This window comes from Pterocles gutturalis, unplaced genomic scaffold, assembly GCF_000699245.1.
Source record: "Pterocles gutturalis isolate BGI_N339 unplaced genomic scaffold, ASM69924v1 scaffold9153, whole genome shotgun sequence".
Lineage (NCBI taxonomy): Eukaryota > Metazoa > Chordata > Aves > Pterocliformes > Pteroclidae > Pterocles > Pterocles gutturalis.
Window position 1 is genome coordinate 1 of NW_010120487.1, and position 14,467 is coordinate 14,467.

Consider the following 14,467-nt stretch of genomic DNA (forward strand, 5'->3'; position numbering starts at 1 on the left):
TCTAACATTCTGTGATTCTGTGATCTCCAAAAAGAGGGGTAAAACTGCTCGCTTCAAAACAGAATGTTACCATTGAGCTCCAGCAAGGCCAGTTTATATAGGAACCTTGCTAACATCAGTTATACTAATAACCATCTCAAAAACTTTCAATTCCGAATTTTATGTAAAACACATCTCAGTTCTACTGTTGATTTGCCTAACCTTGAACAAACCTCTACTGACTGAAGTGACAATCTGAAAAAACGAGTGCAATTTTCATACCATTTTACAATAGTGTTTCACGTTTATGTTACAAAGTGATACCCAAGAGCCCTTCTGTACAGGGATGGATTTTACAACACTGAGGTCTAGCATCAGGAACAAGTAACACCACTCCTGGAGAAGGAATGTGTGACCTGGGAAGAACAGATCTTTGCTCAGAATGCCTGAAAAACCCAGTCACGCCCACAAAGGAAGGGAAGCAAACTAGAGATACAGAAATCACAAACTGGAGAAAGCCACTGATTGAATACTAGTTTTGATTGTTTTCCCCATGTTCTTTCCCTCTCTGTGACAAAAGAAAGTGTCAGAGGCAGCGCCCTATTTACAAAGCAATGGAGATATGAAGCACTTACCAACTCTGGTGTTAACCTGTATTCTGGAGGTATTGTATCATCACGTTCTCCAGTCTTTTCTTCTTTTTTCTCTTTAGCTTTTGTCTTAAGAAGAGAGAACAAAAAAAAAAAAATCACTTAGAGAAATTAAAATAAAAACTCAAAGAATGTTTAACTTCACTATCAAGATTCTTCAGCCTCCTGTTTGCAGAAGTACTAGCATCAGATAAAATTATTCCACATATCAAAATATATTCAAATTCTTCAACTTAGTTGTATCAAATTCCTGTGGTAAAATCATCATGGTTTAAGAATCAATGCCATATGTGAATATGGCTGTATTATCTCAAATTCTAAAAAGCTTCAGACACTATTCAGATTTGTATCTTTGTGGCAGGCACTTTCATAATTTTTGGGATGTACAAAATTCTCAGGTTTCCCTGGGTTTCATCACTCTGACTATATAAGCCATAATTCAGTATCTTCTTCCGCCACTGCTACTGAAACACAACTTCTAACTCTCTGGACTTCCTTCATGAAGCAATGCATCCACTAAATTCTCTGAAGGCCCAGAGTGACTGAATCTGCAATACAGCATGTCCTTTTTTCTCTAAAATTGAGATCCAACATCTTTTCTCGGCAACAAATTATTTTTTACTATTTCCCTGTCATCTGTTTGCTCTGAGCTGTATGCTTGTATAGACAAATGAAATGCCTATCATTTTACAGACCATCTTACTATATTCTGTTCTACCCGTATCCACTCAGGATTTCTTCATTTCTTAATTTTCTTAATCACATAAGACCCAGACATTCCTTAGGCTTTTGATATGAAAGTCACTTTGTTATTATTTTAGAAATTTGTACAGTATCTAACAAAAAGTACTTGGGATTCCACAGCAGAGTCTGACAGGTTCTGTAAAACAGAGTAAGATTATACCTCTGACACCTCTACAACAGGGCTACGATCTTCAGGTTCAGGTTCAGGTCCACCAAGAGTAGCAAGAAGAGCTTCTACTCCTTCATCTTTAATTTCCTGTATTTAAGGAAATAGGCAAAACATTTCATTATTTTGTTCAACTGGCACAGGCTTTACCTTACACATCTTTTATGCTGTATATGAAGCAAAAAGGCAGCACCAGACTGCTCATTTCTGCTTGGCTTTACCCGATTTCCTTAACATCACATGGCAAATTATATGACAAGATTAGTACAGTCTAATGAAGACATATGTCCTCTTAAGGAAAGGGGTAAAGAAAAAGAAAGGAAAAAAAAAAAAAAAAAACAACACAGTATCACGTAACACAACTGTCATATGCTTTGACACAGCAAACCCAGAAAGCATAAGGTCATAGTTGCTCTTTACAGAGGAAGGAAAAAAAAAAAAATTGTAAAACATGAGAGAATTACATCACATCCAAGTTTTAAACACATCCCATGTATCTAAGAAAACAAACACATTTTTCTACTCTATTGCCTCCTGTCAGAAGAACTAGTCATTCTGCAGAAGAATCCAGAAGGAAAATCACCTAACCCACTGAGGCTGGATATTTAAGGTACAGCAGAGCCTGAGCGATGGCAATTCCTATTATTCCTATACTTTCTATGATAAACAGGATTTAAAACTGCAAATGAGGATGATGAGCATCTTCACAGGAACAGGCACACATAAAACATGATACGTGCTTGTAAATTTTAACTGGAAGTTAACTAGTCAAAGAATTATTATGTATACCTCTTTTGATTTTGTTTTCTTCTCCTTAGGAGGAGCCAAGGTCTTGACTGCACTTGCTGCTTGTGCTTGAACAATTTCTTCTTCCTTACTTGGTTTCTGGGAGAGATATGAAGTTACAGGGAAATTTGCAAAAACAAAAAGAAGGGGGAAATTGCCAAGAACATTTTAAAGTAAAATATTAAGATAACAATGGCAATACTTCGTAAAAAAGGCATGCAATGACAAGAAAAATATCAATACCTCTGTCAGACTTGCCGTCTTTTCTTCAGCAGAAGCAGTACTACAGGTAAAGTCAGATGACAGGGCCTCTGCAAGTTCATCATCTGTCATCGGTTTCTGAGCAAGAAATTGCAAACTAGGTTATGATTATTAAAGTTCAGATATCGATGCTGTCAAACTTGGTTTAAAATCTGCGTGTGCTCCACGCTTACTCACACAATGAGCTCATAAGCACACGTTGCTGTCACAGAAAAAACAAAGATATTTCCCCTCACTGTTTTGATTCATTTTTTAGATAAGCTTTTAATTTTGTATGTTAAATTTATAAACAGTAAAATTAAGCTGGCTTACAGAATTATCTTGCTAAGTATAGAAATTCAAGTAATCTTTGCTAAAGACATTCTGAAGGCTCCTGCATGCACAGCTATTTTTTTCCCTTTGTTATTATTACACCCACTATATCTATGAGCATTTATCTGACTTGTTTCAGCTTCAGTGTCCTGAAAATTCATACTTCTTTATTAAAAACATCTGTCCCAAATTCTATTTCATTTTATCAGTATCTATGGCACCCCACAGCCCTCTCCCATCTCCTGGGATTTTTGGAAGACAGGCAACATTTAAATTTTCATAGTAATCTGCTGATAATTGGGTTATTTTCACCTTCCAATATAAAAAACAAAGTCTTACTTCATCTCGTTCATCTACTTTTGGTGGGACTCCATCTTTGCCATCTCCTTTGCTCTAAAACGAGAATTAATTTTGTAGTAAATGGGAAGAAAAACCATACAATATGAAAGAAAACATGCATCAAGAATATTTTTTTAACTCACTAACCTTCAACAATTTTACATATTCTGGAGGGAGACTACCTTCCCGTTTACCCATCTCTTCCAAGTATCTCGAAGATATACCTTCCTATGAAAAGAATGCACACATTAATATTTTTTGTACTCTTGTTTATTGAAATAAATTTCTAATGTAGACCTATCTACAGTGATATTTCTGGAAGGAAAATACAAGGGCTGGCTAGGTCAGAGCGCCAGTCCTGGACCATGACTATATAGGGTCTTTCAGAACCTAGTGTCATGCATATGCATCTCATAGCTTCAACAGTGCAAGTCATCTAGCCAAACTCTGCATCTCCATTGACAGACTCCTTCTGCATTAACATAAGCTATTTCTGTGTCTCAGACCATAGAACGTCCTGGTGTACCTAGACTGAATTTTAAATATTTATGAATTCCAAAAATTTTATCACAGCTGAGTACTGCACTGAGACACTGAGCTTGTAAACTTAATCCTTCTTACGTTAGTCTCCCATTCTAACTCAGAAAAGTATGCATTCTTCCCCAAATTCTCAATGCTTTCCTCTTTCTCAAGCAGAAATGAAATCTCTAAGGTTGTTTGCCGCTCTTTTACAACTCCATCACTGCCTTTTATAAATCCATTGGAGACTACACTTGGAAGTCGGTTCAAAAAGCAACAGACTTTGTTGACACTTTACTGTTTCCTACTGCAATACATACATACCCATACCACTTCTGTATTACTGAAAACACTAAAATGCAACTACTGTGCAGACTCTATTTTACCTCATAGGAGATTAAAGTGACAATTACTGGATCAATGTAGTAGTAAGCAACTACAGATATATTTCAGAGATTAATCTTGTAAAAAAATAAAAACAAAAAATGGAAAATACCGTAACTTCTGGACCAGTGTAAACAGGACTAGTAGGCACATCTTCTTCAGGTCCACCTAGGGTATCTATTAGGCTATCTAGTGCTGACTCATCCATACCAGGCTAAAAAATAAGCAGATCATTACAGAAGTTACCATGCTGAACAAAGGAAAAAAAAAAACTGAATCACCTGATGAATCTGTAGAAAACTTCTGGAAACAAAACCAAAAGCTTTCTTTGAGTAGGTCCTGCACTTGACAAATTTTTCAGTGAGAGCCAAAGTCGTTCCCCAATGTCAGTAACAATTTGTCATTTGTATTTATATACCAGCTGATATTACATGCATACTTACACAAATACAACTGAAAATACAGAGTAATTAATTTTATGCTAATTGTGTAAGAAGTGATTCTAAGTAAGTCATATTTGACAAAATACAAATGACATGCCAATAGTTTATCACCTGTGCTTTCAGATAGTCCTTCACCGCCACACATAACTACTACATAGCAATACTTCAGCAGCTACCGATTTATTTTTTCTGAAACAGAAGTGTTTCAGAGAGGGAAACACTCTCTGAGACATTTTTACAAGTGAAGCATTTGTCTGGGACTGCGTTTACCAACCTCAGTACTTGACTCATCAGCTGCAGCAACCACACTTGCACTCGCTGTCCCTGCACCAGCTGCACCTACACCAGCCTCTATGGACATCTTCTCTGGTTTAGGCTGGAGGAATAAGATAAAAATTGAAAGACAGCTCTATTACATGGCTGTACATTAAAAATTCAAAGGGACAGAACACAGTAAAACAGAAACGTTTTACTAAGGCACACCTATCTATTGCTTCTCTTCATCTACACTTTGAATAGAGAAGTTAAGCTGGTTCTACCCACTGGCTGAGTGGTCTGGAAGTTGTGTAGCTGCAGCTTGCATGATACTGAGCCCAGCCTAAAACATCCAACTCTGAGGCCATGCACTTTTTTTTTGACTCAGCAACTGCCTAACACACCTGCACAGTGTCCAGATGCTTGGGAAGAGTGAGCTACCATCTACCTGCAATATTACACAGACGTACTCTGTTTCCAGTGTGATTTTGCTATGAGAAAGCATGCAATTTTAAGTATTCTCTACCTCCTTATTTTACTTTGCAAGTAAAAGAAGTCTGCAGTGCAGAAAGACTCTGAGGCCCCTTCCAAGTTTCTACTGAAAGCTTTCATTTACACATGATAGTTCTCAATACACCATTAACACCAGCAGCAAATACTGCTCAAATAAGTAGGGTGAAAACTGTTTCAGGGAGTTAGGTGCAGGAGCAACACCAACACAAAATGCAGACTTCTGCATTACTGACATTCTCTTTTACTGCTGAAAAAAGTGGGTTGCAGTAGAGCTGCAGGAGTCCTTCATGTTACTCTGGCCTCGTCACCCAGACACACGCAGACCAGAAGACCAAAAGACCTAGATCCTGACTCTGCCACACACTTTTGCTCCAGCTTTTTCTCCACTTGCCTCTCTGAAATGACCCCTTCCCAACCTTTCTCTTGCTAGTTTTTTTCAGAGTCTTGGAGTCAGGGCCTACAGGCTGCCCTGCTACAAAGAGATAACCTGCTGACCTGCTGCATCTGGAGCCAACACTGCTACTACAAACAAGCCTGAAAGTTCACAAGCGAAGGAGCTCCATGATGGCACTGCTCATACGAACAAAGCATTTGCTTACCTGAGGAATTTGCAAAAAAGCTTCCATGAATGACAGAGGAGCCCCACACATGTAACACAAGGGAACAGGCCCACAGTTGGGATAATCTTAATGTTGCTTGCTTAGCTAACGGCCAGAGTGTGCTTGACAATGCAAACAGAGGTATGAAGAGGACAACAAAAGGTGGATCACCAAACCACCAGCACAAGCTACCCATGACATCTGGCTGGGCAGCTCTATCTGCAGCTGATGCTTATCCGTTAATACTCTCATGGGTTAGCTAGAAGTAGTACATTCAAGATGTTTAAGTTAATTTGTGGGTAAAGTGTGAAGTTTCTAAGTCACAGCTTTTAGAGCTGCCCAAGGTTTGTCATATACACCTTTCAACACAAGACAGCTTCTGAGCTTTTCTACATTGTGATTTTTGGGGGCCCAGTCTCGCTTTACAATATTCAGCATACGAATACAACTTGACAGGGATTTCTAAACCCTGCAATAACATAAATAATAAAAATTTAATTGCTGCTTCTACTGTACCTTTGGTGTCTCCATGGAGGTTGCTTGTGGAGGCTGGTCAGCCTGAGCTTTAGTTACTTTTCCTATATCATTTGGTTTAGAAGCTGTTGTCATAGAAGGTGAAGTTTGGCTTTCTGCCTGTGTGGAGATAAACTTACCATTAGATAAGAAAATACTTATGGGCTGGCTTTGTTTGATTTGGTTTGTTAATTTTTTTTTTTTTAAATAAAAGAAAGAACAAAGAAAAATACCACAAGAAGCCCTCATCAAAAAAAAAAAAAAAAAAAAAGAGAAAAAATACACAGCTTACATCACTGGGTTTCTTTTGCCTCTCTTCAGATGGCTGTTTATTTTGAGAGTCTGTTGGCTGTCATAAAATAAAAAATTGAGATAATTTACCCTTACCACCATCCAGTGTTACGGAACATAATCTACATTAGCTCAAATAAGCACAAGATGCATTTAAAGACGGTTACAGAACACTTCTTAAGCTGCTGTAAAAAAATAAAACATCCTGACTCTTGTCCCCAAACCCTTCATTTCCACACCTGTCAGCTCCTAGCTCTTTTGCACACAGATATGTTACTAAACACCCAGCAGTTTCAAAGAGTACAACAACTCGCCGAAGGTGAAAGATTAAGTATTTACCTTGGTTGACTGCATGTTTTTTCCAGATTCTGCTTTGGTTGTTGGTGCGAACTGAAATATAAAGAACATGTATTCAGACAGAGATTAATATGCTTCATTATAAGGGACTGGTTTACATAAAGAAGAATATCAGATAGGTTCACAGTTGTGAGCACGTGTGATATGTAACTAATTTATAGTGCTTTGATCTTGCAGCTTACAACACGCTGGCACAGACCTCCACTCCAGCGACCTACAAGCAGTCAAATGTGTGCAAACACACACACACTCCATCTCTCACTCCTCATATGAAGGATCAAAAGAAAGGGAAAGAAGACATTAAACAAATATAATGAACAGTCTGAGTTACACCTGAAAGTTTTCTACAGCCATGCCACAAAATTGATTCCGGTGATTCACCTCAAGTCGAAGTACAGTGAGGCACAAATTATTACCGGTAGAAACATTTAAAAACAAACACAGAAAAGTTAAAGAATAGTTATATCTGATAAAAAGAAGGAAAAATGAAAACGTCAGCCTCCTCACCACATTTTTGTGACTATTTTTTCTTGTTCTTGCTACTTCAGCTCTGCTACAATTAACACACAGAAAGAGCCAATGTGGCTATTGGAAAGTTTAGAGGCATGAAAGAGAAGGTTGTTGCCTACTGCATGAGCCTCAGAAGCTCTGGCTGCTGAATGGCCAGGAGAGCACATGGACCCAGAGGAGTGTGATTTGATCTGCCGGGAACAGCACTGGGTGAGCAGAGTACACAGTGGGAGATGCAGACCCAAAATTCTATTAGGCGGTAATTTGAATTTTTTCATTGTTCTGCAATGTTTTCATTTCAGCTGCCAAACATTAAGTACCATTTAGATATATCCTGCTTCTGCTTGCTAGCTGACTGGATAGAGAAATTTGCTAGATTTGTTTACCATTTGTTACGCAAGTATTACTCACACAGTCTCTCTCTCTCTCTCTCTCTCTCTCACACACACACACACACACACACACACACACACACACACAGTGACACACACACACACTCACACACTCTCTCTCTCTCTCTCTCTGCACCACAGACATTTGGTTGGGTAATCCTCAACATGTATAAAAATGTAGAAAGGTGAGCATAAGCTCAGCTAAGGTCTCGAAGCTTCAGACCACAGTAAAGAGACTCACAAAAGATAAAATACCGATAGAGAGGGAGGACAACAAATTTCCAAACTCCAAAGTGGTGGGGGGGGTAACTGAAATAAAGAAAAAAAAAAAATCACTTGACCTCTCAGATTCCCCACTTTGGATTCTCTCTACCCCATTTAAAACAGTTCTTTTCAGGTTCAGTCATACATTATATGCTGCCACTTCTACATCCTTGTTACATGACTACCATATGGTTAACAGAAAGACACACACATCAGTTTGTGTACCTGTACATTAATAATCCTATACGTAAAAGGTAATCCTAAACTTTCAGTTTTTAAGCTCAAAAAGGTTGGACGTGCTTATGTAACATCTAAATCAGACATGATTTAACAGCAAGGCTGCAAAGAAAGAAGTTTAAGCATGAGGTGCTAGAAACAGAGTTTGACTTTTCCTGCTGTGGGACTGCGGTCTGCTCAGAACTTAACTACTCTGCTCTTAGAGCACAAATTCAGGTTTTCCTTATGTGTTTTCAGGAGAAAAGGAAAACACACTTTTTATCCAGGACAATAAAATATATTTACCTGCATTTCTGTCAACACCCAACAACGGCTGCACAGAACATAAACTCTCAGCCTGCCAAACCAATTATTAGCAACTGCACGCCTTTTTTAATATTGTAAATACTATTCTACTAAATACCTAGTGTATTTTTTGCATAGGGTACGCATTATTCATTATTCTTGTGTATCTTTTAAAATGTGCAGAACTGCTCATACTATAAATTTATCTATGACAGTGTTGAAGAATATATGGAGACTGGTATGGGCAGTGCTTTGATTGAAGACTTACATACACATGAAGATGCTAAGGCCACATTAAAACATATCACAGAATCACAGACTGGTTTGGGTTGGAAGGCACCTTAAAGATCATTGAGTTCCAATCCCCTGCCATGGGCAGGGACACCTCCCACTAGCCCAGGTTGCTCAAAGCCTCATCCAGCCTGGCCTTGAACACCTCCAGGGATGGGGCATCCACAGCTTCTCTGGGCAACCTGGGCCACTGCCTCACCACCCTCACAGGAAAACATTTCTTCCTCAGATCTCATCTAAATCTCCCCTCTTTTAGATTCAACCCATTACCCTCATCGGATCTCTACATCCCCTGATCAAGAGCCCCCCATCTCTCCTGTAGCCCCCTTTCAGCACTGGAAGGTGCTCGAAGTTCTCCCTGGAGCCTTCTCTTCCCCAGGCTGAACAATCCCAACTTTCTCAGCCTGTCCTCACATGGGAAATGCTCCAGCCCTCTGACCATCTCTGTGGCCTCCTCTGGCCCCGCTCCAACAGCTCCGTGTCTGTCCTGTGCCGAGGACCCCAGAGCACTGCAGAGAGGGGTCTCACCAGCGCAGAACAGAGGGGGAGAAACCCCTCCCTCGACCTGCTGCTCACGCTGCTCGGGCTCCCCCATCCATTCCCCTCCCAGCCTGTATTTGTGCTTGGGATTGCCTTGACTCACGTGCAGGACCTTGCACTTGGCCTTGTTGAACTTCATGAGGTTTGCATTGGCCCACCTCTCTAACCTGTCCAGGTCCCTCTGGATGGCATCCCTTCCCTCCACCACACCACACAGCTTGGTGTCATCAGCAAACTTGCTGAGGGTGCACTCGATCGCACTGTCCATGTCGCCAACAAAGATGTTAAACAACACTGGTCCCAGTACTGACCCCTGAGGAACACCACTTGTCAGTGGTCTCCACTTCGACACTGAGCTGCTGACCACAAGTCTTTGAGTGTGACCGTCAGCCAGTTCGTTATCCCCTGAATGGTCCATCCATCAAATCCATGTCTCTCCAATTTAGAAACAAGCATGTCATGTGGCACAGCGTCAAAGGCTTGCACAAGTCCAGGTACATGATGTCAGTTGCTGTTCATATGAATACGTATGAACACATACATGATCACATACACACACAGACGCATCTATTTAGATATGCTTTTAGGAATAACAAAGCTCAAATCCAATAAAAAAAAATATTACTAGGCAAGTCAAACCAACAATTTTAGTAGGAGACCATACATTCAGTCATCCTTTAAATAGACTCTGTTATGAGCAGCCACAGCCTGAAGACATAGCATCAGTTTACAGTGTACACTGAACTCCTATGAAGATGTTCCACCTCCCCTTCCTGCTTCCACCTGCACTGTGCCAGGATTTGAGAGGTCACATTTTAAACTGACTCGGGAAACTGCAAAATAGCTTGGAAAAGAAAACCAATATTTTTTTAACCAGTTCTCCAGTTTACACTGCAGCTGCACAAATGCATGCAAAAGAAAGCTGAATGGGATGTGGTTTTCTCCATGGCAGTGGAACACCCTGCTTCCTCCATTCCTCCAGCAAAAACCACAGGGTGCCTGCTCTCCACCCTGGTCCTCCCACCTTTCCACCTAACCCCCAGGGCTTCTCCTACAAAACAAGAAGTTCCACATTCCTTCCTCTGCTGCAGTAACCTACAGCTTTCTCAGAGGCGAGTAATCCTGAGGGTTAATTTGAGACAAAGGATTCACGTACACAGAACTGAAAGCTAAAGAGGGGTCCCTGAGCATGGCTAAGAGTAGTTGCACACTAGAGAGACTCTAAGAACAGGCAAATCGGATGTGGCTATAGCAGGCAATTAGGAAAGAACTGTTAATTTACAAGAAATTTAGGACTAGAAATTAAAGTGACTCAGCAACCTTATTTCTTTTCAAATAAGTCTACTGTCAAAATGCAGATGACTTGCTTAATCCAGCGGGAAGAAGACATTAATAATGCAACAGACATTAAAAGAAAACATTAACTGTCTTACACATGCAAATACAGGGCACTGTTTCAAAGGGATTTGTATTTACCACTCCCACAGAACTGAAGTATGCCTCTGCTACTTTGTCTCATCTTCCAAACACCAGTCTTAAAGATCTGATTAGACATTTACCACATTCTTCCGGGAGTTATTTCAAATTTCAAGCAGGGAAAGACCACAACTATTTTTAGGTAGCTGTCTGGGTTAAACCATATGGAGAGCTGCATCACTAACAAATCGTGAAACAAATGAGTTTGCTCACAAACGTAACAGGAAGATGAAACTGTGACTTGCAGATACCTTCATTTATGAGTAATGATAATCATGCACAAATGGGAAAGGTGTAACTGTCATCCAGCCCACTGCTACCAGTCTAAGTCTTACATGCGTGTATGGAGGAAAAGGGTTTTAAAAGGTTGATGGGAATGAAACGGCTAACTACAAATACTAAGATGGAGCTAGACTGTCTTCAGAGATGCACGCTAAAACTAAAAGAGGCAATGTAAAAGTTGCAGCAAAGGAACATCCCATTTGACAGAAGGAAAAAAAATCATCATCATCAACTAGATACCCAGAGATGATGTGCAATTTGCACTTCCAAGTATTCGAAGTTTGTCTGACAAGGCCTTCAGCAGCATGATTTACCTGCAGAGGTGGCTCTGCCTGGACTGAGGGGCTGGACCAGACAGGTGACCTCCAGAGGCATCTTCTAACCTCAGTGCTCTAAATGTTCCTTTATTTGTATTTACACAAGGTGCAGGCAGTCCTAAGTTTTACCACTGCGCACGTCCCTGCTAGTCTAGTCTGGTATTCAATACTTTTTGTTGGCATGAAGGAGGGAGAGAATCATTACTCACTTGTTCAAATAATATATGTAAATTCTGTTAGGCAACAGAGGTGTAAGTGAGGATTGTGACTCTCTTCTAAGAGAAGTACATAATTGATGACACACAGCTTCGACACTAAAGAAGTTTGAGTCATAAGACAAGACAGAACAAGCGAAAAGGACAAAGGCAAGGAAGCTGTCAGACAGACCAAGATATGAGATTGATGAGAAGATGCAATTTTACGTACACTCAAAGCTGAAACTTGTCCTGAATTCTTTGAATATGTGAAAAAATATCATTAGGTAAATAACCCTGTAATTACACTGGGAGGAGCTATATACATATCACAAAGTGTGACTGAGCCAAAATTAAAATTAGTATTGCTATAACAAAATCCCCTGAGTACTTTCTACTGCATTTTTTTAGGTATTTTTTGAAGAGGGAACAAAGCTGCAGAGAAGAAATAGGCAAGGTAAAGTCACTCAGTATCAGTATTAAAAAAAGAAATTCCATTACTTCATATATTTGTGCTTAACTGCAAGCATGTGTTTCTCAGGAATTCATACCTTTGTTTCAGATGGCTTCATAATCTGTGGTTTTGGTGCATCTGGAGAAGGGGACTGCTTCTGAGAGAAAAAAAAAAGGCAAATTAATTAATTCCACTCTTGTTACACACACTATTAAGCAAGCATAAGCAACCTGAATTAACTGGATATCCATCTAAAAAATAATAATTAATTATTATTGAAAATTAGCATTATCATTTTAGATCTTCTGTCTTGCCTGTATTTCTACAATACATGTATGTAGGATTTCAACAGCGTGATGCCAATAGATCTTTACACCACATTTTTTTTTCCCCTCTGACATGTACTGAAAACAAATTTCATATGAAGTATCAAAACAAACTCAAATCCTGCTCACATACTGAAGAACATATACTTCCTGTGCAGGATTCTTCCACTTTTTTATTTTAAACCAACATTATACTTTTGGATTTTTTAGTTTGTCACACAAAATATTTAATACTGAATTAGCAAACTCAAATATGTTGAGATAAAAAGGAATAATTAATCCATATGTAACACACACATAAGTGTTTCTGCATATCATGGAACCCTTTTGAAAAGCTGCAGATGACAGAGTCTGTTTTCCTAGCGTCAGTGATGTTATCCTGAGAACAGCATGTTTTAATTCTGCTGTGACTGTATCAAACTTTAAAGCCTAAAAGTGGCAGCCTAGTCTGTCTAATTAATAATTCATATGGACGTAATACTACCTCTCTATTCCTGCTTCATGTTCCTCTGCTCAAAGCTGTAATTGTCACCTGTGATGGTCTGAGCCCAGGACACCATCTTGATCACAGGAACACATTCATATTTTACATTTAAATGAACAGCACAAGTTACTGAACTTTCTAGATTGTCTCTTCATGTTTACCGTGCGACCTGCTGTACAAAAACATGCATTGTCTGAATGAGCTCAGGAGCCACATTACTATTCCATAGATGGTGTAACTTCTTACTTCCACACAGAAAATTTTCTCATTTCTGCAACTTTTCATAGTGCATGCATTTCTCAACAGTAAGACAGAAGTCGTACAGAATTTAAAAGGTACAAAATGACAGTGACAGTGTGATCTCCTGAACAGCATATGTGGCATATTGCACAACTCAGTAAGGGGTTTGACCATGCTAAATACATACTAAAGAGAATGTGCAATTGCCACACTACAGAAACTTAAGCAAATAATATCTGCTTCCATATATGTGTGTATATATATATATATATATAGATTGATTATGTAATGGATCGGTACTTTTGTATGGGTGGAGACGTATACAGGAAGGTGTAGAGCCTCCCATATCAAGACAATGAACAAAAGTTTTTGAACATCCTTTGTATATATTTCCACTACCACATCAGATGATCTGTAGGCAACACTATATTTTTATTAATTTGCCCTTAATAGTTTTTCCTTTCTTTTTCTTTCTTCTCCATGAAAGTAATCTGAATTCCTTCTACATGACTATCAAGTAGGTATCTGTTCTAACCTTCCTCTTAGTCACCCTAGTCCCCATCCATTTAATAAAAACACATTTATCTGAGCCCTTCTACCTTCCTCCCTTCTGAAAACTCCTAGCAAGCCTTTTTCTTACAATACAATGAAAAATTCTGTCTCATGTTCCACCACAGCAGCACCACTACAACCTGCAGAGATTAGTGAAAACTTCCCAAAGAAACCAGCTGTTTCCACCCAGACGGATGGCAGTAACTGTCAGCAACTAAGAGACAAGGAGTTTAAATGCTCATGGAGGAAGAAGAGTAGTTTGGGGCAGAAAACAGTTTAATGCATGGTTGCTGAGCAGCGGCTACAGAGGATGCCAAGCCATCCTCCCCCAAAACACTCAGGGTTGATTCAGGGAAACAAGCCCCTGTCCCAGCGAGCTGGCGGGGAGTAAGGGGAGAGGTTGGCGGAGAGCAGAGGGTGTCTGTCATTGTCTGGCTCCCTTGGGGCATGGTGTGCCTCACTTAATTTACACACTTTTTGCCTGGATTCCCCACTATTCAGGGCCTCCAATT

General features: G+C 39.6%; 1 protein-coding gene across 1 annotated transcript; it reads right to left on the minus strand.

Annotated features, from left to right (window-relative positions):
* Window positions 1-614: 614 nt before the first annotated feature.
* On the minus strand, window positions 615-12,471 carry LOC104464267 (calpastatin-like; the record flags this gene model as incomplete). The annotated part of the gene is made up of 12 exons (XM_010076923.1): window positions 12,451-12,471; window positions 7,094-7,144; window positions 6,756-6,812; window positions 6,467-6,583; window positions 4,858-4,959; window positions 4,253-4,354; window positions 3,385-3,465; window positions 3,238-3,291; window positions 2,569-2,664; window positions 2,329-2,424; window positions 1,534-1,629; window positions 615-698 (listed from the first exon to the last, which is right to left on the minus strand). Coding segments are annotated over exons 1-12 (957 nt in total), but the record flags the coding sequence as incomplete, so codon positions are not given.
* Window positions 12,472-14,467: the final 1,996 nt, after the last annotated feature.